The sequence below is a fragment of the Falco naumanni genome, chromosome 8 (genome assembly GCF_017639655.2).
Source record: "Falco naumanni isolate bFalNau1 chromosome 8, bFalNau1.pat, whole genome shotgun sequence".
Taxonomy (NCBI): domain Eukaryota; kingdom Metazoa; phylum Chordata; class Aves; order Falconiformes; family Falconidae; genus Falco; species Falco naumanni.
Window position 1 is genome coordinate 330,992 of NC_054061.1, and position 25,471 is coordinate 356,462.

Consider the following 25,471-nt stretch of genomic DNA (forward strand, 5'->3'; position numbering starts at 1 on the left):
ACCAGCATTTCTGGGAGGTCAGGCTTACAGGTCAGAGTATTTCTAAGATAATACCTTACCTGTTATCAAATGATGTAAGTGAGGTGCAGAACCAATGCACTTCGTGGTTTTGTGCTGTATTTTCCATATATAAGTATATTACCCATTTCAAAAAGGATGAATGTGGTTCAGGAGATAGGAACCCAGCAATGCTTTTAAAAGGAAAAAACATTATCTATAGACCATCAGAGGATCTGCTCTGCACATGGCCAGGGGAGCTAGCGAACCCTCAGAGCAGGCTGGTGGAGGGTCCAGCTGCCACCCGGCCCAGAGCAAGCTGGTTGGAGCAGGCACCATCCTCTGCACTGTGTCTGCCCGTCTGTCCTTTGTGCTGTGTCAGAAGTGAGCCCTTAACCTACTCAGCTTCGGCAGTTCCTCTCCCTTTTACTCACTTGCCCTTGTTTTGCAGAGGTTTTTCATGGCTCTCTTCGCTTTTGCTCATGGTGTTTTTATTCCTGAAGAATAACAGCAATGAGAGGTGCAGGAGCAGGTCCCACCCTCATCCTGCCTTCCTGCCAGCTACTTTGGGAATGTCTGTCTGAAATAGCATCACTGGGACTTCTGAAGGAATTTTCTCATAAATCAAATAACTCCTTTTCCTGAGGAACCTGGATTCTTACCCATTCTCCCCTCACCCCAATATTCAGCCCCACTTTTAATTTGGAAAAGGACTGGGAAAATGCATTGGGTTTTTGTATTGATGTGTCTTGCTATAAAAAATGGGGTAGTTTGTGCTCAGAGAGGTGGTCTTCCTCCTGGATGGGAGAGCTGGTACTCAGGAGGGTGTCCCGGGGACACAGTCAGTAGGGATGGGTCTGCCAGCCTTTTTTGTGGGGAGTACCACATTGCATTGAACTCTTAATGACATCCAAATGGTGCTTGTCCTAGTAAAGACTTTTTTTTTTACTTTAGCTTCATTTTCTGATTCTCTCTTGTTCATACAAAATTGCAGAGAAAACCTAGTGGTGAGCACAGGGTGCCTGGAGTCTTACACGGTATAGAAACTGCCCGGTGCATTTAGGGTAGGTGAAGCAGGATCATGAGGAAATAGGAACTTGATTAATTGCAGGGCTTTGGGCTAAACAAAGCTGTTTCTTCTTCCTTCTACTGCATTGTGGCCGGCTGGCCGGGAGCCACTGCAGCTCTGGTGAAAGGGAGGAGCCGGGAGAGGCATTGTCAAGGCCAACAGCTCCGGGCTGGGATTCCCCCCAGGCCCTCCTCTGTCACTGCGGGTCCTCTGCTGCCCTTTGTCAGGGGGATTAAAGCCCTGAGTGCCTGTGTGTGCCTGGCACCGTTATCTGATACAGCAAATCACAGCTGGTAACTGCTTGGGCTGGGGAGGTGTGTCTCCCACCAGCCCTGCTCTGTGCAGCCCTGCAAAGCTTGGCCCAGCCCCCAGATTGCTGGGCTTTTGCCTAATCTGGGTTTTAATAGCAAAGGCCAGCCTCAAGGGACAGATCTCCTAACTGACAAACAAAAAATGGCATTTTTTAAGGATTAGGTAATATCTTGTAGCCATAGCTCCTCCGGAATAACCGTATGTGCTGAGACAGGGGGGTTTAGGCTTGGCATTTGGAGTCCCAGCGGGGTGGGGTGGCCTGGAGCTGGTGGGAGAGGTGCCCTGGCTGGGCCCCAACCCCAGGCCCCCAGGGAAATTGTTGCTCAAAGTATTGCCTTCCAAGCAGTGTTACGATGCACAATTATTTCATCTTTCCTTCTCTCGATACCGCCTTATGTGGCTGGTCAGGATTTGCGTCTTTTCCGTCTCCTAACAGAGCTGTGAGGTGCTGCCACTTTGCTCGCAGAAATGGGGAAGAACCCTGGGACACTCCTAATAACAGATCTGCACATAATTTTGTCTGGAGGGGCAGAGGGTGCTCAGCCATGACACTGCCCTCTGCAGCAGAAAGCCTGTGGCATTTGACGCAGATTGGGGTGAAGTTACCCCAAATGTAATTGTTTCCTCTCCTGCTTGGAGTCACAGGAACTATTAAAAGGTTACTAGAGTAAGATTAGGGACAGCACAGCAAAAATGAGGTGTTAGGTTCTGTGCCAGGAAGAAAAATGAGTTTTCTGCAGAGACTCATCATAAGCATGGCTTGAAGGGCACTTGGCAGCACCGCAGGGTGGGCTGGGACCTGGGGAGAGGGGAAAATGCCAAATTTCTGCAGCAAAAAGGCAGATAATCCAGCTGGCAAAGCAAGCTTCCTACTCCACAGTTATCTGCCGGAGGACCCAGGGACGTTCCTCTGTGCTGAGCCAGGCAGGGGGATTTAGGCAGACATCTCTGGGGGTGCATTTTTTATTTTAGATGTGGGTTTGGCTTTGTGCTCAAGAAGAGTAGAGATTATTTCCAGTTTAAAACAGAAACTGCTCATCTCCTAGTTTTCTTCTTTGAGAAAAGATCCTAAAATTCCTGGTCTGTTGCTTGGCTTATTCCAGATGACATAATGTTCACAGTTATGACTGACTGATTTATTTTGGTGCAGACTGTTATAAGGGTGCCTGTATGTTTGGTTTTTTTAAAGCAGTTTTAACTTGGGAGTCCCAGATTGTGCCGGCAGTTAGAAAGCTCCATAAACTTTGGTGGTTCAAGGGTCTGGCAAACATCTTTAAACCTGTTTCATGAAAAACATAAGCAGCGTACTCAGTACTTGAGATGTAGTTGCTGATGGCAAAACGTTTTAAAGCTTGCATATATATACACGTGTGTGTATATATTTCGTTAATTCTTTCCTATGTTGTGTTTAAATAATCCTGGATTTATTTTCTAAGCATCTGTATGTTTCCATGAGGTATTTTAAGATACGTGAAAAAGAACAATGCTTGTAGGCCACAAGAGCAGTGATCTTGTTTTGGAAGGGCAGAGGGAAGTTACAAACTTCCATTTGAGATGAGATATTTAAGGCTGTTTGGCCAAGAAGAAAGGTCCAGCAGTGAAGGGTTGCCAGCCTCCTCCAGTGCCTCCGCATGGCAGGCTCATTGCTTTGGGCTTGCAGAAGGAAAAGATCAAAGATGGAAGGTTTATCTTTTTTTCTGCTATGTGGGCTTTTTGTATGCTTCAGAGTTCGGTGTAACAACTTTTCAAAGTTTAGCTCTTTTACTTTTTAGTTGGCTCTTGATCTAGAAACTTTCCACAAATTGAGCTTGAAAATTAAGCCAAATATTCTCATAAAATAAGTCTCCAGTTCTGTGGCTAACTCCACGTGAACTAGTAGCCATACATCAAAATATTTTCTACTCATCCATTAAAACAAAGGTAATTTGTCAGACTGAGCTCTTTCACTAATGGGATCAAGTGCCTATCTTCCCTTTCCCAGCAGAAATGAGTTACGTGGTTGCTTTGAACCTGCTGCTTTGCGGTTACCATGGGTGCACTCCTCTGGGTGCTATCACCTGCGTGGGGTGTGTGGGCTGTCGCAGATGGACGGATGGACAGACGGCCTCTTCAGAGGCTCCATGTTCCAGGCTGTCCCTCAGCTCCTCCGCCCTGACTCCCACTGTCCATGGCTTTTCGCAGTGCTGCCTCTCAGGAGACTTTTCAGAAGTATCTGCCTTTGAACAGCCCCACTCTGTTTGTGTGTTTTGCTCTGAGAACATCTAAGAGCGCTCTTGCAAACCGAATCAAGTTAGATCTCCCTCCAAGAGATCTAAAAAAGTGCCTTAAAATTCAGGGGCATACGTTTAAAAGACAGCTTTCTTGAAAGCCCAGGAAAGAAAATACAGACATTGCCCTTTCATTGCTTTCTTAATTCATGTAATTAGTGTGGAAATAGCTACATAGCAGTATTTTCTTCAAAGAAACTGCCTCAGACAAATATTGGCTAATGGAAATTTTACTTTCAAATAAAGCAGTATTTGAAAATACATTATGGCCATTGTGGGGAAATGGATGCAGGAATCTAAGATACTACAACAAAGTCTTCCCTGGGGCAGCTAGCAGAACAGTCTGTATTTTGTTATGAACCGATGTGCAGCTCTCAGCCTCATCTTCCTGCTGGCCAGTCCTTTCTTTTTCAGTTTCTCCTCTCCTGCCTGCTGTCCCCCTTCTCACTTTTGACTTCGGCCAGCTGTGGGTCCCAGCATGTGTTTTGCTCTGTGGCTGCCATGCAGTGCTTGCCCCAGCCTGCTCAGCCCCTGCATCCCAGCTCCACTTTGAGAACCTCTGCTCCGTCTGCATCTGAGTTTCTTTTGGGCAGAATCTCTCAGGCGTGAGCCAAGCCAAAATTTTTATTGAGACTGCTGAAAGCAAAATGACTGTAAATTAGATCTTTCTGCCGTCTATAAATGTCACCATGGGCAAAATATTTTAAAGAAACAGCTGAACACATTATTTGGTTCCTCTTTCTGCAGGCAGATTTAATTCAAAAGTCAAGGATGTAGCCCAGACTCGGCCTTGTAAAAGTCTTTTGACGAATGTGGGAGTCTTTTTTTTTTTTTTATGGCAGTGCTGGTTTCCAGCCGTACTACACGGGTACTGAAAATGTTGAAAATGTACCAAACCTCCCCAGTCACCCAGCAGCTACAACTGCCAGGGCTGGGAATAAGCTGGGGCAGGCAGGGGAGCTGCACGTGAGCAGGGTTCAGATGGGGACCACCTCCGTGGGGTGGCTGTCCTGGGGCCAGCCACCCCCTCCTCCCACACAATCCAATTTCCCAGCAAAAAGCTGACAATGTCCCCCCATGGGGCAGGAGGCAAACAGGGCTGCTCGCTCACAAAGACATCCTGTCTCCCTCTGAAAGAAGATCCTTGTGCCTAATTAACTTCATAAATTAGCTGGAGCTGTAACACCACCACTTTAAACTAAAATGGAGGTAACTCAATCTCCCTGGCCCTTTCTGCTGCCGTAAGGGATCTTGCCTGCCAATTAATTTGCCCTGGTCCACTCTCTGTCCAGCTGCGTGTTGGCTGTGCGCAAGCTGCTGTGCAGACACTGTTGACAGGGCAGTGCTAAGCTGGGAAATTATCAGCAGCATAAGAACCACCGCCAATTATTTGTCTGCCCCCGCACGCTGGCATTGCTCCCTGCTTTGCCCAGCTCAGCCCTGCGGCTGCCGGCACCTGGCCACGGTGGCAGCAGGCTCCGGCAAGGCCAACCAGGTAGGAAGCCATCCCCAGGCTTCCTGCAGTGAAGGTGTCCCAGCTGGTTTACTGGACAGTAGGAAAGGAAATCATGGGAGGAAGGAGCACTGTTTCATCTTTTGTTGTCGTCTGTGCCGGGGCTTGGAAAAACATGAACGCAAGCAGTCGTGTCCCCTGCAGCCATGTCCCCTGTGGAGGAAGAGAGGAAAATCCCCTCTGGCTTCTGCCCACACTGGGCTGAAGGGCTGGGAGAGGGGGAGAGGAGAGCAAGCCGCAGGCATGGAAACAGCTGTCTGCTTAAACAATGCCCAGACCTCGCTCCTGGAGACCCTGCCAGGGAACTCCCAGGAGCAGGGAAAACTTATCCCCTCTTTAAGCACAGCCAGGGTGCCCGTCCACGCACAGGCTGTCACGTGGCATTGTGGTGGTTCACGTGAGCTTGAAGGTGAAGAGGTCTCTATATGACACAGCCAAGGCTCAGCCTCAGCTGTCATTGAGGACCACGGGGGAATTGGAGCTCTTCCAGCCCATGCTGGTTTGCCCCTCCGCTGCTGCTTCTTCAAATAATGACACCAACTAACCATCTCTGTCCAATATATCTGCAGCTTTTAAATAAGGCAACCAAAGATGGAACTTAAAATTATGTGCTTTTCTGTGGCTTTAATTATGTTTGACATGCTAAAAAATGTTTTCCAGGTCTCTTGCAAGAGCCAGGCTCTTCCACATGTAATGTTGTAATACTAGCGTGGTACTGGTGCCTGCAGTCTTCTTCCTTGGAGGTTTCCAAGCCTTGGTGAATCAACCTGCTCCAGTGTCACAGCCACCCTGCTTGAGCAGGCACTTGGGTTAGAGACCTCCTGGGTCCTCCCCAAACACCTCAGGGACTCTGGGCACAGCAGTGGGTGCAGCCCACAGGGAGGCTTGGGAGAGCACGTGAGATGTTACAAAGAAGTGAGAAAATAACCAACCAAAAAAAAAAAAATGAATCAAATGGATTAATCTTTACTGTACTTGATTAATGGGAAGGGAGAAAAGGGTATATTTTCAGCTGGATTGCAGGCAGAGAAATTGAGTTTGGGCCAGTAAACTGGGAGGGTTGTCGTGCTCACACCTCCCAGCTGGGCTGTACTGGGAGGGGATGTGCAACTGGAGGAGGAGGATTTTGCTGATGAGAGTTGATGAGGCAAAAATGTTAAAAGTTTGGGTTTAAGTGGAAAAAAAAAAGGTGAAAAAAGAAAGAACAGAACAAAAATGGAGCTTCTTATGATAAATATGATCTAACTGGATCATTTCAGTATTGTAGTCTTTGGGGTTTAGAGTGAAATGCTCTGATCAGCTCTCTATAACTGATGTTTGCAGAATCCTTGCAAAACAAAGCAGCACAAGAACAAATACACAAAAGGAAATCAGGCAAATTTAGTAAATGCAGAAAATTGTTATGCAGGGACTTTACTCACCCATTATTTTCAAACAATTTTTACAGGCCAAAATAATCCTCATTGTTTTTCCCACTGTGTATAACTTAGGTGGACAGGTGTTATGCACGATACAAAAATAAGAGTTCTAGCTCATGATGCTATTTAAGCCTTCTTCAATGAACTCTCTTTGTGTTTTTTAGGATTTGAGTCTGGAAATGGCCTTCTATTAAATTATGTGAGGAAGATTACTTAGCCAGGAATGAATTTTTTACGGTGTGGAGTAACTTTTCTGACCATTTCCAGAAATTACTTAAAAAGTAGAAGAAAGTTTTCTTCCTTCAGAGAGCTGACAGTAACAGCCTGTGGGGTGGGTTGCTGCTGGCCACCCCCTAATGACTGATCTTCTTGGGTGTTTGCAGAACTTTCCTTTTTGGGGGGGGCTTATGTTAGGGTCTGAGAGCACGCAGGGCAAAACAGTCAGCTCCCAGCATCTCCCTGTGTAGCTACCCTGGCTGCACTGTGGGCAGTCCAGTCATCCTCTCATTGGCGCCCTGCAGCAGAACATCTCTGCCTGCAAAAGGGAGATTTGGTTTTGGGAAACAAAGACTGATTTCCCCCGCCCTGAGCCTGAAGCTGGGCTGCGGCAGGTTCTTGAGGCCGGGGCAATGGGGCAACATGGGGCTGGTGCTACAATGCAGGCTCTCCAGCAGCCTTGGGCAGAGGGTTGGGGGCAGTCCTACCCTGGGTTCAGGGTGATAGTGGCTGGCAGTGAGAACAGCCTCGTTAGGTATCAGTCAGCTTCCCTGCAGCTCCAGCTTCCTGGAACGAGGCCACCCTCAAGTGCATATGGCAGGTTTCAGCCACTTAGGGTTGGCAAACGCTGCAAAGCATGGGGGCTCTGTGCACAGGCTTTGTTTAGATCAAATATTTGATCCTACCAAACACACCCCAGCTGATCTGGGAGCTGTGATCCCACAGGGACTTTAATTTCCTTCATTTTCTGAGAATCCCATATGGTTGCTGGGGTAGCAGATGGGAGAGTTTTCTTTTCTGGGGGATGTAAGATAGCAGTGGATTGAATGCCAGAGAAAAATGAGAGATTTCTGGAGGACTGTTGAGTTCTCCTTAATTGTGAATACAATTTGTTGGTGACTAATGCGTCCAGACTTGCTGAACTACCTCATGTATTAGAAGCAGTGGTGCAATGGAAAAGATGTGACTAAGATGCTGGCTCCTGAATTACCAATACTTCCCTCCTAAACTGCTGCTTAGTTTCCTACTGTCACATTACAACTTTTTCTATTAATAATTAAGAGCATTAATATAGTTTGAAAGCACTTGGTTCAACGTAAAATCCGCCAGCTTGATTTTTGGTCTGCTGAGAGCATTTTGAGCAGAGAGGAGTTATTAATGGAGCAGAAAATACAGCTGCCAAGCAAATGGTGGAGCAAGGCAGAACACATTGTGTCCAGGCTTGGTGTTGTGCAGGACCTCAAGACATGTTGGTGTGGACCCACGGTTGCCTCTGCCCTGCCCCATCTCTTCTTGCCTGTCCTACTTCCAATGCTGGTACAACATTTCTGTAAGAGCGGTGACTGATGGGTTGGTAACTTGCTAGTGAAACTGCAAGTTCTCTGTTATAAACAAGTTGTGCAACTGTTAATGAAATACTGTTCCATATTAAGATGGCATGATGCTTCTGTTGCCTGGATCCCACCAGCTGGGGAAGAGGCCTACCCAGTGGTTGTGCTGGCATACGCACTAGCCCAGCAAGCTTCCTTTCAGTGTCTTCAACGCTTACTCATGCTGAAAATGCATCCATTTCTGATTCTTTGCTTATTCACTTAGCCTTTCTCCAACATTAACGTCAGTCTCTAAGCTTTATGCCAGAAGGCTGTACCAATCCAGCAATGTCATTGCATCCCTTTGAAACATCAGGCATCATCTGCCTGTACTTGGAAATGGAACTGTCTGTTTGGGACAAGAAAAACTCCAGCTCTCCTTCCCAAAGTCAGAACTCTTCCCAGTCTCTCTCTTACTCAAGTGGAAAAGCTTTTAGATGTTTTATGACATTACTAAGGTGGTGAAATATGTCTACATATGGGAAATAAGACAAGCATCAAAGTGACAAGACAAACGAATAGGCTGGGTATCTTCAAGATTACAGAGAGGGACACATCCACATTATTGAAATGAACATTCTGTAATCTGTGCTTGTGGAGACAGAGGAACTAGTAAATGGAGATGTGGGAAAAGTCCATGCTGAAGAAGCTGAAGTTTTTTGGAACTGTTTCGTCAAGTGATATTGACTGCAGTGCGTTTTTGCCGCTTATTTCCCTAAGTGTGTCGTTACTTTCCACCTGAATGATTATGCAGTAAGATAACTCCCAAGAGAACAACACTGGAGAGAGTTTAACATCATTTTTCTTGCATTTAAAGTACCAAACAGAGAAATTATCCTGCCAGTCTGAAGCCCTGTGACCTAATGGTCACCTATAGGTCATATGTGGTCCCATTACTAACCTGCAGTGCAACCAGAGCCTGGGGAATTGCTTGCTAGAGCCCATCTATCTGCGCTTGGAGCTTTGCTTGGACCTGCAGCATTGCATGAACTTCATGAGCTCAACTCAAGGCTGTCTCGCCTTTCTTTTAGGCAACAGAGCCGTGTCCACTGATGAGCTGTAATCTTGTCCTTGTTCTAGCAGAGTTTAAGTGCCCTAGCACTAAATAATCCTGTAATCATTCTTTTTTCTGGTTAGCTTTGAGAAGAGCCATATGCTCTGCAGCTTTGTTCTATAGGAACTGATTGGAAATGTCAGAATGGGAAAATTGTTATTTATTCTTGAGGTGATTTCATGAAAGGACTTTAATTCATCAGTAGACTATGTCCATTCATAGTTGTTAGATGTTCTGTATCAGAAATAGCCCCGAGTTCCACAAAAATAAACAAGTTGTAAACATTTTTGAAGTGGGACTGATACCCTCTCAGACAGAAGAACGAAGCAGCAGTGGTTGTCTAGAAACCCTGTGGAGAATAACTCTTCAGACCTGTAAATGCCTTGAGGAGTTGAGCTGTGTAAAGGAAGAGGCAGTCTGGGTAGGCAGGTTTAGAGAAAGAGGAATTGAGAAGAGGCAGGTTATGGGAAGGGATTAGAAAAGAGATGCTTTAGCTACAGCAACTGAAAGGGAGCCTGGAGCCTGGAAATGAGAGTTGCTTCTTTTATTGCATGTTCAGGCAGCAAACTATGCATCAGAGTGGGAAAGGCAGTGTGTACAGCAGGCATGGGAAGCAGAGACTAGGATTTAGCTTCTGAATCCGTTTTGAAGTACGCTGGTTTGCTGGAAGAGTGGGGTTGCCAAAGGGGCAGACAGGATTTGAAGGCACAGCTGCCCCCACAGCCAGTGGGCTGACCACCATGACACGATGTCCTCCTGCATCATGCCCTTTCCAGGGCAGTTTTACCTCGTCGCTGAGTTGCAGGTCATGGCCACTGCTTTCAAGGGGTACAGACGGACCGGCAAAAAAGGCAAGAGCCTCAGGACACGTTGGGCCATGGACTCGTGGAGTTCTGTCAGCTGCTTCTGTTGGGGAAGAGTCCATACCCACCTTGGAAGACTCTAATTTTACCCACTTCTTTGTTTCCTGCTTCTAGTATTTTTGGTTCTCAGCATTTTTTTCTCTGTTTTGTTTCCCACTATGCACTGAACAGGAACAACCCCTCGCAAAGTCCTGCAGAATAAGAAGAAGGAAAAAAAAAAAAAAAAGATCCAGATGACATTTGGTTTCTGCAGGCAAAACTGAAAGCAGGCAGCAGCCAACATTTCCCCAAAGCCCCTCACCACCGCTGCTCTTTCCATGAGAAACAGTAAGGAAATTGGATCCTACAGGAAAACTCATTTTCCAAAATGCCAGAGACCTCCGAATAGTCTGTTTGCTCTTGTGCACTGACTTCTCTAATGAGACAGGACTCGGGTCTTGCAGTCACGTAAGCTCAGAAAGTGATACTTCAGCAGTATCTTGAAAATAAATACCCGTGTTTCGCGGAAGGAAGATGAACCCTTCGTGCACATCATAGCCCCATGGTCTGTAGGTGCCGGGAGGGCCAGCTCCAGCAGGGTCCTGAAAAGTCTATTTGTTCTTCTTGAGGAAATGTGCTGGAAAGACTTGCAGAGCAGGACTGCGAATCTGCACAGGGGTAGCTCAGTCATCGTAGGACCACATTCATCTCTTCAGTGAGCAACCTGATTGAAACAGGATTGTCATATCTTAAAAATCTACACGCTGTCATTAGTTAGTAGTTCCCTCTGTGGTTTTGGTGGGCACGGAGAGTTTTCTTTGCTACCAGTGACCCAAAGACACCAAAATCCTGCTCCAAATTGTTGATAGTTTCTTAGATAGAGGCCAGCCAGAGTGCTGATTCTTGCTGTAAGGCTTTTTTACTGCAACATTGCAGAAATAACTCTCTACTCTGAGAATCATATTGATTGCACTGCACACTGTAATTAGTGTAGCAGGCTGTGCAGTTGGTGGAACAATGACAGAACCAACTTTACAAGTAGTGAGAGCTGCATTCTTTTAAAATTATTTAATCTCAAAAAGTGCATTGGGAATTTCTAGTCCTGGAGCCCTGTGTGGCCAGATACTCCTTCCATTGCAAAGTGTGGAGGACTGGGGTCGGTAGTGGAAGCAGTGGCCATCCCACATTGCAGACACACCATTGCTGGCACACTGAGCGAGACGTGCCTCTTGCACCCAGAGTGCCGCCTCCTGAGGCGGTGGGAGCTACAGCGGGAGGGCTGATGGGTGTTGGTGGCCGCTCTCAGGGGGGACAGGCCCAGCCACATTTCGGTCACCAGCTCATTGGGACTCCAAGTCCCACATTGGCCAGACTCCAATTGCTGTGCCATTTGTTTGCTCTCTCCTACCCTGGTGTGGGGCCTTCATGGTCTGTTAGAGGCTGCTGCCCACTGGCTTTGTGACAAGCAAGAAGTTGATTTGATGGCTAGAGGTTGCTGAGCTGTCTTAGGACTCGTCCTCCCCTGCAGACAGTTCAGTGGAAAGGAGTCTTGCTGGAGCCAGGGGCTGGAAGCCAGAAGGTTTGCTTCCCAGTGCTCCTTGCCTGCAGAAAATCCATGCATGGAACAAGGTAATGTGCATTTCATGAAGAGATTTCTGAGATCACCAGGATGGAGGAGTCTACATGAATGGTGAGAGGCCATGGTAAGATGAAGGGTGCACCTAGCAGATCCTCCGCCTCCCAGGTGATAAACCCATGCATTCATATTTCATTTGCTGTGCAGACATGTACCATCTTGGAGTCTTACTGTAGTAACTTAGCTGTATAAAGCCAGAGAACATTGCATGCAGGTGTTATAACCGACAAGCTCTGTCTTCCAAAATACCAGCTGCTCTTGCAGTACTAACAGTAAAGGAAATGTTCTAGTTCCTGCTGCTCAGAGGAGAGCGCTCTCCACGTCTTCAAACGCATCTAACATGCTCTCTCCATTAGAGGGCAGAAGCATGCTTATGCACAGATAAAATAAACCAAAATTACCTGCCCTGTGTGCTGTATAGCTTGTTGCCTTAAAGGAAGGTAGGACATCATCACAAATGGCCAGACAACTACACCTGCTAGAAAGAAAAAGAAGCAAGAACTGGTGCTTGAAGGGTTAATTTCTGCGATCTGGGCTAACCTGTTGGTCTTTGTAGCACCTCCTTCTGTTTAAAGTTGGAAGTAGATTTAATATATGGTAAGTACCAATGTCTTGACAGATTTGTTAAAGACTAAGTAGTACAGGTAATTACTAATTTTTCAAAAGACTGACAATTTTGGTGATAGAAAAATGCAAAAAAGATTGCTTTTAAATAGTGACAATTATTAGGAGAAAATTTGAGGATCTGTTACTTGTCTGCCTGTCAGTGTTCCCTGTTTTACACCCCTCTTGCCAAAGCTGTGATGCACTGCTGTATCTGTATGCATTTAATCCTCTGTCGTAATAAAGGTATTGCCCATAATTACAAAAGGAAATCATTAGTTTCTGTTGAATCCAGTGAGACAGCTTTGCAAAGAGTAAACAAGCCAAGAGTTTGGCCTTCAGCAGGTATGGACTTCAGGGTAGTTCAGACCAACAATTTAACCTTCTGTAGTGTCCTCTAGGTGCCATTGTGGTGCTGATATTTATGACATGGACACTTTCCCCCTAGAAACTGGACCAAATCCACAGACCTATCCTTTCAATTTTGATTTGTCACTGTCAGAGAATGCCAGGGCTTGCCAGCTGCCAGCTTTGCTCGTGGGGTGCGTGGAAGGGCACGCAGGAACTTCTGGCAAGAGGCACTGGCCTCTTGGCAAGTGCTGGTGCTGGTGGAAGACCCAGATACAGCCCAGAGATGAGCCTGCTGCAGGCAAGGAGGGCTTCAGGGTGTTGGCTGCACAGATGCATGAACTGGAGGGAAGCTGGTGTGCCAAGAGTGATGTTTTAGTTTTAAGGTGCTAATTTGCAACTCAAACTGAAGGGAAGAAAATTACAGGAAAACACAAAATTCAAGATTGATCATAAATATTTCTTGGACATCCTCTTAGATGTTAGGGGAAGGTTGATTCTTTTAAATAACAGAGGTTGAGGTTTTACATTCAACTTGAAATAGAAGAAAAATGTTACATTCTTTTCTCTGTTAATATATGAAATATTTAATTCTGGGCTTAAAGAGCAGAAGCCAGGGGCTGAAACAATTAACTTCTGCTGTTGTGATCTAATAGATATTGAATGATCATGGATTAACCCATTATCCTTTTTACAGAGACTTCATCTTTTTATTAAAGGTTTAAGAGTTGGCGTAGGCTCCCTGGCTGCCGCCTGCATGTGAGCCTGCCCGTGCTCCATCCCACTGTGTGTGTGCTGGTGCTGCCCATTTTGTTTGGTTTGGAGAGAAGGGGGCTGCTTTCATCCCTTCTGGAGGCTGAGGGTTTTTTCCAAGTTGGCTACTGGTCCATGCCATGCTCCTCTGGAGAATTCTCCTCAAGCGTGAAGGAGGCACATTACGGCACACTGCATGATGACTAGAGGAAATCAGAGTTAAACATACCTAGAAAACATTTTTATAATTCCAGACAGGTATTTGGAACAAATCGTATTTACAGCCTGGAGCTGAGAGAGACATGGACTGCAATGGACCACCTTTCTATACTCTGGTGCTGTTAGAAAGCAGCTCAGCAACTTCCTTCCATTCCCCTTGGAGAAGTGCCAGTTCCCTGAGACGAGGGAGGAGAGATCAAGCGATGGCCTTTGGCATGCTGTTGGTCCTGGTGCATCCTTTCCCTCCCTCCAATGTCCATCTGGCCTGGTGGGACCCATAAACACTGTTACTGCAGGGCTGAGGTTTTCCCCGCATGCTCTGCAGTCCCCCTCCCAATATCCCTTCCCTCTCCCCTGGGAGCCCCCAGCTTGGGGACAGGGATGAGGATGGCCCGGGGGTTGCCTGTGGGGTCACAACCTATCCCCACCTCATCACAGATCCGTGTGATCAGAGGTACTATCCCTCTCTCGAGAAGAAAACTTAAATCATGATGCTTTTACAAAACGTGTTTTTACAGAGGTATTTTCAGTGTGGAAAGGGTTTTCTGGTGGTGTACCAGGAACGGAGTTTACAATGTGAGTCAGAGAGTACAGATGAGTTGCTAAGCATAGAAACAGTAGAAGATGAATCAGACTCAAATTGGTATTTTAGTACAGTAATTGCTTTTCGGTGAACCTCAGAATGACCCAAATCAAACAGTTTTGAAGGAAGCAAACGCTTCTCGCTTGACTTGTCCAAGCATTTAGTAGTTCAATAGCTTGATTCAACTTCAGTTGACAGCAGTAGCTTAAAAGTGAGGAATCAAGAACAGTTTGCATCAGGGGGAGAAAGAGTTCTTCATTGTAAAATGTGGAAAACACATCAAGTAAATTTTGACAGTACTGAATGCGTAAGCATGGCAGAAGCCCTGGAGTGTTGGTTACCGCAATGTGAGCTGTTTGCATGAGCTGTAAGGTGGCTGGCTCATGCTGGGGTCCCTTCATAATCTCATGATGTGAAGCTCATGCTGCTGACCCTTGCGGGCTGGAGGTTTGCATGGAAATGCCAGCCCTGGCCGGCTCCACCTGTAGATAACAAATTCCTCAGGGCTTCCAGCCTCTTGACACCTGTTTGGTTAGAAATGTAAACAGGTGGTTGTGGCCCAGGCTCTGACACTGCAACAACTGACACAAAACGGGGATGAAGGCTGCTTGCAGGCACCATTAACATCCAGGAATACCGTCAACTATTTCTGGCAGCAGTGGGGGAAATAAAGCAAGGCAGGTAAGTGGTTGGGCTGCTAGCGGTGAGCAGCGAGACAGCCCTCTGTACATGGGGTTTGGTCTTGCTGGATGGGATGATGGAGCAGGGGTTAATTGGAAGATCCAGTTCTTGTTGTCCAGAGAAATGCAGATCTAGCCTTGAAGCATTTCCCAAGGTCTTGGCACTTCATTTCCTAGCTGTCTCATGCTCCGAATATTCCCAAGGCATTTGCTATCATCAGATGTCACGTGACTGTCTCTTGGTTGCTGTTTGTTTCTGTGGTTGCATGTTGATAAGGTATCTGGTTATGTCTTGCAGCCCTCAGAATCCAAGCCCAACGTCACCCCTCTCACCGTCTTGGCCCATGTTCTCTGCGCCATCAAGTCCTATGCCCACCTCCTCTACGTCCAGCGACTCATCCCCCATCAGGTCTGTTGCAGAATTCACTTTGCTTTTTGTTGCTTTTGCTATTTTCTGTTTAATTTGCTCGGTTTCCCCCACTTCGCTTCCCTTTTCCCTTTGCATCTTGCTCAAACTCCCCCAATGCACCTGTCTGCATTCAGCAAGAGAGGAGCTTCCAAATGTGGCCTGCCCGGGAGACACCCTTTGAATCCCCACTTTGAGCCCCCCGGCAGGCGCCCACCAGCCTCCACAGTCAGGCAAGCAGGAGCCAGCACTCGCAGTGCTCAGCATTGCTGGTGGTTTCTGTGGTTTTGCCCAGCCATTTCAGCTCCTGCGGTTCACTTTACTCCTCTCTGCAACAGGTAAGATGTGTACTGCCTTCCTGGGTGCTGCGAGGAATAACAAGCCTTTGTAAAATGCGGTGATACCTCATTTTCTGGCAACTTCCTTTTCTTATCTGGAATCTAAGGAGGGTAAAGATCATGAGGTGATGCAGACATTTGCCTGCTGTGTGCCCTTGTCTCAGGCGCTTCAACATCGCTGGAGTAAATCAGTCCTGAAAGTTACAGACAAACAGAAGGTTTCCAATGGGGCCCTGAGCAGCAGGTTAGGCTGTGCTGCGCACCAGCCCCGTGGGGCAGGATGGTGCATGTCTCCCCTGCGCCCCAGGCTGTGAGATGTTGCTGGCTGTGGGGCAGTGGGCGTAGGTACTTTCTGGGGGCCCTAGGGCTTTTGGCACTGGGATGCAGTTGTGCCGTGAGCACACCATAGGCAATGTTTGGGCTCTGCGCTGCAGGTACTGGGAGATACTCGCAGTGGGAAAGCCAGGGCACATCAGCTCTGGTCTCTGTGCAAGGCATCCTCGGATGGGGCTTCTCTCCCCCGAGCCCAACCCTGGCACAGCAGAGCAAGAGGCTGTTGTCATCCCCAGCACATGCAGCTCCCAGCCCCTTGCAGGTGGCAGGCGTCTGGGGCCGGGGCACTAATCTCCATCCTCTTAGGGAGACCTGTTTGTTCATTACAGGCGCAGACCCAGCTCTTCCCTACAGCCATACAAATGCTGCCTGTATAACAGCTGCCTGCCTGGCAGGGTTATTTATTTGTTTTGCTATGCATCTGCAAAGGCTGACAACGGCGTAATACCATCCAAGCAGCCTTCCTCCTCTGGGGGAGAGAGGCTCATCATCCGCGAAACTGCACAAGGGCAGATGGGTGAAACTCCTGAGTGCTTTGCTGGCCTTGTGCCATGCTTGGAGGCAGAAAACTGACATAAGCTATCGCGGGGTCCAGCATTTCACACCCACAGGGCTCTGATGGGTGCAGTCACAGCCCAGAGGGCAGCCGTTGGGCAAGGGGCTGGCTGGGGCCATGGGGTTACCGGGCTGCAAAGGTAATTTTTGGGGCAGAAAAACAACAGCTTGAATTATTCAAGGTAGTAAGCCTGAAAATACATTTTATTTTTCATCTGACAGTCTCCTCAAGCACTCTGTGGGAGCAGTGCCTGCCCAGCAGCAAAGGACCCTCTCTGGAGTGGGAGGAGTGTTTGCCCATCCTGGTTTTTAAGTGTTTGGTGGCTGCTTGTGTCAAGCAGTTGGAATTTGGAGAGTGGAGACCTTAGCTTAGGAGCTGCCTTCACAGCAAAACCAAAACCATTCATAGCTTCCCTGGTTTGTGGTTTCTGTGTGAAGGTGAACCGCTTTCGCCATGAGGTGAAAGCGTGCCGCTTCCCTGGGCTCACTCAAAGAGAATTCAGAATAAGTTCAAGTCCTCAGAAAAACAAAAAGCTGGTCAAACCACTGACCTGAGAGATGGCGACACCTTGTTCCTTATCCCAGCAGCTCCTGGGGGCACGTCCATCACTTTGCTTGGCAATACCATAGACGAGCAGCCTGCTGCAGTGCTGAATGCCGCTGGCTAGTCAGATGGCCTGGTGCCTGGGCAGGTTTGCACCGTCACGGTCACCATGGCCTGGCAGTGTCCCAGCTTTCCACCAGCCTTGCTCAAGCCCAAACCCAGAAAGGATGTGTGGGAGGCTCCGGGTGCAGGGGACAGCTCTGTGTACCTGTGTTTGGCTGGGGGGGTCCTGAGGTCCTTCATTTTCTCCCTGTGTCTGCTGGCCATTTGCTCCATTTCTGGCTCTCTGCTCTTAATTCACTCCCCTGCAGCACAGGCACACTGGCACTTCCCGAGTAAAATCTAATAGTTGTTAAATCTTTATCTTTACGTACAGTCTCTAAAGAAGTGCAGAAAATTCTTCATGGACCTACTTGTTTTTCTGTTTTGAAATACCCTTCCCCAAGTGCTAATTCTTTATTGTGAAATCCTCCTTGTGGTTGCAGCTGCTCTTGGAGAGTGATGGGTTTGGCAGTGAGTGGGGTCGGTGGGCAGTGGGTCGCTGCCAGCGCCTGCTGCCCACCTTCGCGCCATGCTGGCCCTCCAGTCAGTTACGGCCTTTCAGAGACTCACAAAACACTTCCAGCTCCCTGCTTTACTTCTCCCGCTCTCCTGGGGACCCACGGCTCAGGGCTGCCTGCTGTGCGGGCACCAGGCACAGGCTCTGGTCCTGGCAGTGCCAGCTGGCTTGGACTGGGGTTTGCAATGCAGTGCAGTGTGGTGCTGGGGGCTCATCCCTGAGAGCCTTCAGCCTCCTCTGGAGTCTTCCTCATTCTTCCCTTTGAGCAATGTAACGTTGGACCCTTGCAGAGCAGTAGGAGGACCCGTCTTCAACATGGACCCCTCTTCAGTGCAGTGAGGAGAGGAGTGTTGTGTATGAGTGGGGTATTTTTTTATACCAATAAATGCTTTCTTTTGCAGCTCACCACTGCGGAAAGCCCGAGCTTTGTATGCCTGTAAAGCAGAACACGACTCAGAGCTCTCCTTCACGGCAGGCACTGTGTTTGATAACGGTGAGTCCCTGATTCGGAGGGAGGGTGCGGGGCAGTGCCAGGCACCTCATGGGAGCAGGAGTTGGGCTCATTTTTCAGCGTGGTATTCAGGCTGCAGTTCCTGGTGTGTCAGGAAAATGGGATCGTGAGAGCTCTGTCCAATGCCACAGGAGCTGTGCTTGCTCCATGCCTGGTTCTGGGCTTCCCTGGAGCTGAGCCTGGAGCAGGGTTTGCTGCTGAGCGAGGGCAGAGTGCAGAGGGAGGGTGGGGGATACACCAGGGGTGTTTGTAACTTACCACCAGCTGGCTGCCACCCAGCTCACCTGCAGGGGAAGAAGCGCTGCTGGATGCCATGCCCAGAGGCTGCTGTTAGCCTGGGTGGTAGATCAGCAGGAGACTTCCTCTTCATTTCAGAATGGACATTCTAACAGCATCTCTCATTTCACGTAACGTACATGTGGGATGCTACAGAGCCAGTTCTAACAGCAATATGAACAAAGCTACTGAGAAGGACACTTGGCTATTACTTACTTTAGCACTGAGTTTTGTTAAATTACTAGTTTCCTCCCTGTGATTCAATGAGTGATTTGGACTCTCAGTTCATGCGTTTCTTTTCAGTCTTCTGTTTAAGGACTATCCCATTTCCACCACTAGAAAGTAGAATGCAGAAATACTTGAAACAAGCATTAAGTCTGAGGTGTATCTTGCCTTACTTTTTGTTATCCCTGCTGAAAACAGCTGGTCATCCAGCCATCTGTAGGATCAGTGTGAAAACTGCCTTTTCAGGATCCTGGTTTATTTCCTAAGGGAAATAAATCCTAAGGGAGACTTGTAAAATAAGAGTGATGGGTGTTTTGGCCCCTGCAGTAGAAGTGGCCACCAATCCACAGGGCACAAGGCAAAGACATGCACAAGTGACCAGCTCTTAGTGACCACGTTCTTCTAGATCAGAGCCATGTTTCGCTGTGTTGGTAAGGGAAGGTGCAGCCTTGCATGGAGGGCATGCAGAGGTTCTCCAGACAACTCTTGGGAGTACAAAGTGCAGGGTCTGATCCAAAGCAGAAGATAAAAGGAAGAAGTCTGATGGGGCACAGCATCACCTTTGTGCCCTCCTAGGTCAGTGGCAGGCCATGGAGCATGGACCGGTGCCCAGTGCTGACCCCAGCTGCCTGTGCTGTTTGCCTTCCTGGCAGCTGCTCGAGACTCCAGCTGGTCACCGGGGTTGTGCGAGCCCGTGCAGTACACATGCCCCAGCTCTACCACGGCACGCAGCGCAGCGCCTGTGTGTAGCTGGCAGCGCTGCCAGCAGAGCGAGGTGCTTGCCCTGTGCCAGTGGGACCATGCAGACCCCTACATGCCTGTGCCATGTGAGGCTGCGTGACCACGCTGTGCCCCTCCTGTGGGTATGGACCCCTAATTTAAACGTACGGGAGCAACTGGTGAGTAGTCGACTGACACCAGTGTTTACCATATACAGAGCCATTCCTCAGTGGTCTTCTGGGTAGGAGAGATTAGTTTCCAAGTATCAGCACCAGAAATACTCTGTGCAGTTGCCATAATGTTTCATGCAGGGGATGGAAAAGTAACATCTGCTTTTTTTCCTCTGGATACTGAGAGCTGGAATAGGTAGGCTCTGGTTAGTCAATTTTTTGGAGAGGATGTTAATAAACATAGACTTTCTGTTTCCTGCATCAAGGGAAAGAGACTGTGCCCCATGGAATTAAGCAGCTCTGGTTTAGATACAATCCCAATGTAAAGAAAAGACTTTTTGCTACTTTCCAAGTAGTTCTTGGCTTTTATATGTTAAGCAGTGTCATTCGGGAAACGGCTACCACAGGCACTGGTTTTGCCCTGGGATATATACATGAATATAGCAGAAAGAGGAAGAGAATGAATACATGTGAATTAAAGAAAACAGTTTTCCTAAGCAGCTCTATAGATATCTTATAAATAAACATGGTCTCCCCTTTGAGAGCCTGTGGGAATTAAAGCAGCTAGAAGGGGAACAAGTTTGAATTAAATATATTATGTTTGCTAGATAAAAATCAATGGGTTAATCAAGGGAAAAAATATACAGCATGTTCTAATTACTTAGCAGCATAGCCAAGGCTCATGTTAGCTGGAGGAAGCGAGCTAGAAACAGCACTGCTTGGTAGAAGTATTATTATGGTGAAGGGGTTTTATAAAACCCAGCAAAAGCAGATGGATCTTGGTACTTAGAGAAAGGTTCTTGTTCGACTTTAAGGTTCTCTGAGGTTGCACATGGCAGAGCAGCATCTCGGTCTGACTGGGAAATTGGGGTGCTGTTGCCCACACTGAGTGACATCCACATAGTAAATTACATCATGTTTTAAGAGGTCCTTTTAAAATCCATAGCATTGTTCCTTTTAGTTACATGAAAACCTGAATTTTCCAGCAGATCTTGTGCACTTGGTTTGCCCTTGTTGTGATGCTACATGGGAGGGATGTCCTGGATCCATAGAGGTCTGAAATCAGGAATGGTGAGAGTTGTGGGTCAGGAAAGGAGTGCTCACCTGTGCTTTTAACTAGCGATCACCCATGAAATGGAAAACTCTGTATTCTGAAGCAATGAACCCACACACACCTGAGCTGCTGCTGACAGATACTGAAGTTTTATGGTACATTAGTTAGGAAAGTCGTATTGCATTTGTGCTCTAATTCGGTAAATAGAGAGTGAGATTCTCCTCCCTGTCTGCTCATGTGCTCTGCTCCGTCTGACGGTACCTACACGGACATAAATGGCTGTCTTTGGGACATAAGTGATTTTTTTAAGGCAAAAGCAGTAGCTGGAACTCACGTGATTTTTGGTTCAAGCACTTTCCTGGCCCATTTGCTGAGACCAGAGGGCTGAAGACAGAGACGCACACACACACACTCCTTACAATTTCTTTTCTCTTGATGGCCACTGTCCACTGGCAGGGGCACTGTGAAAACCTTACTCCCACCCAAGGCAGATAACCCAACAGCTTTTAGTGCAGGTTTGCCTGCGGGAGCTTTCCTTGCAGGCTGGAGGTGGCTTCTTTCCTCTGAGCGGACTGCTTTAGCCTTTGTGATAGGAAAGCCCCAAGACTTGGGTGTGAGAGGGTGTAAGCATGAAAAAAGAAGTTGGCACAAGTGAAACCACAAAATGTGTAAACCTAGGAGCAGGAACACCATGGTTTTTAAAACTAGTTAGTTTTCCAGGGGTTATATTTTTCATTAATGGATTACTGCGTAGTGTTCCTCTGCAGGCTTACCCAGGAGTGATGGACTGTGCCATAGTGGTGAGGACTGATCTCTCCCAAAGCATGAAGATGTTGGGTTTTAAAACACTTCTCTGTTTCTGAACCTTTCTGAACAGTCAATGTCAGTCATGATTTTTGCACAGAAAATGGCCATCCTACAATAGATGGGACTGTAGTAGGAGAGGGAGCACACAAAGGAACCTGAAGCCCTGCTCCTCTGTTGCTCTGCTGCTTTGATAAGCAGAGCACATGTGTTTACCTTTGAATGAAAATGACTCTGATTTTAAACATTTGGTTTTGCTCTGAGTCTGCCAGAGCTTTGGTGTGGCCTGTAGCTGCTGGTAGGATGGCTGGAGGCTGGCTGCATGCATGGAGGCCGTCCCCACAATGGGGACCCTGCACAGTGGTCAGTGCCGCTTCTGGGGTACACCCAAGAAACGGTCACGCTTGTACTGAAATGTGAATTTTCCACACATTTCCTCTGCTCCAGCAGAGTGAGGGTGGGCTGGGGCAGGAGGGGGCCTAGATGGAGATGTAGGGGCAGTGAGGAGAGCAGATACTGTGCTGGTGGGGTAGGGGAGCAGGGGCTCGCACTCTGCAGTTGGTGCCAGACAATGTGTAAGCAAGCAGACCTGCAGTCACAGAAAGCTTGAGTAGCTCTGAAATACTGACTTGCCACCATTTATTGTGGGAAGTGTGGGGAATGTTTCTCTGCCTGCATTGGCATAACCCTGGTGCCTGTAAAATCAGCAAAATTTCAGTGGTTGATTGACAAAGAAAGAATGTCAGTCTTTTGAGGACTGATCAGGCTTCTCATTTCACAGAAGTAAGATTGCAGTGTTTGCTTTCCTGCCGGGAGGGTTTGCTAATGCATTTTCTCTCTCAGCCTGGTCCAAGGCCAAGCCTGGATGTGCAGGGTTATGATGTGATGGAGTTAACCACATTCTCTCAAACTTCAAAGAGGTTTTAACCCAAATCTGGAGAAAATTTTGAGCCCCTGGTTTCATCCCAAACCCAGTCCGCAGCCAAGTGTGCAGCTGACTTGGCCTTTCTGTTGGTTTCACAGTGTGACTGTCTGTCTATGAAGGCAAAGCAAAGGAGTCCCATGGGTGAGCAGGCACAGACAGAGAGAACACTTCAGTTTTCTCAGCTCCTTAGCATATGAGTTTCCTTACTTTAAAATTAACACAAATTAAAGGTCTTGCTCTCTCCCAAGAGCAACTTTGACATTGGCAGCACACAAAGGGCAACAGCCCCTACACCATAATCCCCCTTCTGTAGTAACCTGCCTTTTCCTTCTTTCCTCCAGTTCATCCATCCCAGGAGCCTGGCTGGCTGGAAGGGACCCTCAACGGCAAGACAGGATTAATCCCCGAGAACTACATTGAGTACCTATAACTTTGGGTGTAAGATTGCCCCACTGCTGATTTTTACATGGTATCCATGGCAGCCGCTGGTGGGAGTCCTATAAACCATTTTGCTCTTTGCCACTGTGTGATGCAGGGTCAGGACTTGCCCAAACTGACTGAGATGAAAGTTTGTGTGGATAATGGTGTTTGCCTGTCCTCCTGCACTCCAGTGCTTGCTGGGGCTGTGTGAGGAGCAGTCCTGGGGAGATGGCTGAACTCCTCCAGCCCCAAGTGGTGGCAGGTGTTGCCCAAAGCCCACGTGCCAGCTGGGAGCCATCACAGCAGTGAGAAAGCCAGCAAAGCAGCAGCTCTACGCCGCAGCCCAAGCACTCTGTAGGGGCCAAGCCTGCAAATTGTGAACCAGCATGAGAGAGCTCCGAGCCTGATGCTCCCTATAGTGAGACTGTTGGCCAGCTGTAAAGAGCATTAGTGGAAGCTGAGGAACCCCAACCCATCAGCCTCCCTGCCAGAGGAGGAGCGGTCAGCAGCAAGGAGTGGTTTGCTCCCAGGCCCTTCCCCACTTTTCCGACCAGCCTGAGCGAAGCTCTCCCATGCAGCTGGGAGCAACCCAGCCCCATCTCACACTGCAGCAGCAGGAGAAGGGGTGAGGTGCTTTCAGCTGACATCAAACTACAGGCTGGGTCTGCAGCGGCAGTTTGCACAAGGCTGAGCTTCTCATGACAGGCTGGGTGCAGCCACAGCAGAGCTGTGCTCTTGCAGGCGAGAGCAAGATGTTGGGGTGGGCTCTGTGAAGGTGGGCACAGTACTGGCTGGGAGCTGTCAGGACTCAGCAGGCATCAGCATAGTGGAGGGGAGAATACTTTGGACCAAACCTCTCAAACTTTTTTTTTTGTAAGATTTAGATTTTTGCGAGGTAAATGTCTGTGATCTGTGCAGCCTTAGTTTCCTTCCTGGACAGCAAGATGTAGCTCCAGATAAATACCACTCCTTTTGTTTGACTGGCTGTTTTGTGTCTCCACTTTCCAGTGCACATTGCACAGAGATGTCCATGCTTTCGCAAATGCCCAGGCTGCTGATGTGCCATTTTGGAGCTGCGTTTGCCACTTGACACTGTTGCTTTTCAGGTGGTCTCCTTGCTTGCAGCCTGGTCTAGTCTGTCTGTGCCAACTCTGTGCAGTTACTGGCTGTGGAAGGTAAATTATTTCCATACTCACAGGACATTTGTTGTTAGTGTGGCCAAGTTATGGTCTACAGAAAGCAAAGGATGAGCCCCTTGGTTCCACCACCCCTCTGTCCCTGCCCTGGAGGGGATGCTCATGTCTCCATGGACACACAGCAAGTGGTTGCAGAGCAAGTTTGCAAATCCCTTGCCATTTGGGGTCATTTTTAAGGGGGAGGGTGGGAGAAGGAGCCCTGTGTGACTGCAGAGCCGGGCTGGCCAGCTGGCATGTCGAGAGCTGGAACAATTATATTTTGTAATAGAAAATCGTGAAAGAACCCCCAGCCCCTGACAGAGAGAGTCTCTTGTGCAGAAGCATTGCTGTCACATGCTGCTGGGGGGTGGATGTTGTGTCTTTTTGTAATAATTTTAAAGACTCTGAGTGACTGAATTGCTGTATGTGTCACTTTTTATTTTTGAGAGAATTAATGTATAAATAGAGTATCTTAAAATATTATGATGGAAAGATCTATATTTGATATTTTTAGAAGACCTGTAACAAGAGAAGTGAAGGACATTTGAAACCAGTTACAGAAAAGCACTTGCAAACACACTCGCATCTACAACCACCCTCTGGGCCTTGGGCTGCCTTTTCATTCACTTCATGGTGTCACTTAGAAATGAGGGAAACTGACATTTCAAGCCTCTTTATGTTTCTTTCACAGTAATTAAACTTCCTAGACTTTTATCCGGGGGGGGGGGGGGGGGCGGGGGGCGGGAATTAAAAACAGAAGTGGAAGAAGTTGATCTTCTTTTTCCTGATTTCTAGGGTGGGTGCAGTACACCTCATCTCCTTGGGAGTGTAGCCCTGCCGTAAGTGACACCCTGCCCTCTCTGGAGACATGTGGGGCACATCACCTGACATGACTGGTATTGTCTGGGCAGGGGGTGAAGCCTCCAAACTGTCCCACGTTTTCTGCTTTAAGGTGTTGGATGAAGAGAGCTGAGAGGTTTGTAGGGATGACAGCCAGAGTTTCACTGGCAAATTGCTGGTTCATGTTCATCCTTGGATTTAGTAGTGAACATTTATTGATTTTCCTGAAGCAGAGGGTTGGGCTGGGCTTTCTTCAGGCCCAGCAGTCGCTGCGATGCTGCTGGCTGGTGCTGGGACCTCAGGGAGGCTGCTTAGAGCCTGCCCTGGCACCTGCACTACTACAGAAACCCCTTTCCAGGGGTGTAGGAGAGGGATGGGAAGGACTAATGGAAAGGAAGGGGTGGGAAAGGCTTAACAGTTCATCTGTCAGCACTATTTGCTTGTGTTTGGGACTGTCCTGTCCTGAGCCACTCCTCCAGCATGATCCCTCCTCCTCTCATGGGATGCAGCCAGAGCTGGCAACTTTCAGCTCAGGCAGGGGTTTCCCAGCACAAACTTCTGTCTGAAATGTGCCTCTTTGCCTTTGAGCAGAGAGCATACTATGGACAAATAAGAATTTCAAACATGTCAAAAAACACTCTAAAAGGCATATTTAAGGGGTATGGTATTTCAGGAC

General features: G+C 47.9%; 1 protein-coding gene across 7 annotated transcripts in view; it reads left to right on the top strand.

Annotated features, from left to right (window-relative positions):
* The window catches only part of ARHGAP26 (Rho GTPase activating protein 26), a 155,705-nt gene extending 131,269 nt beyond the window's left edge, over positions 1–24,436 (top strand). For 4 of the 7 annotated variants that reach the window (XM_040604261.1, XM_040604262.1, XM_040604264.1 and 1 more), the window contains 3 exons: positions 15,179–15,289; positions 18,077–18,168; positions 22,702–24,436. In XM_040604261.1, the coding sequence (XP_040460195.1) occupies positions 15,179–15,289; positions 18,077–18,168; positions 22,702–22,790 (292 nt within the window). In that variant the 3' untranslated portion in view covers positions 22,791–24,436. The other 3 variants (XM_040604265.1, XM_040604266.1, XM_040604268.1) reach the window with 3 other exon arrangements.
* Positions 24,437–25,471: the final 1,035 nt, after the last annotated feature.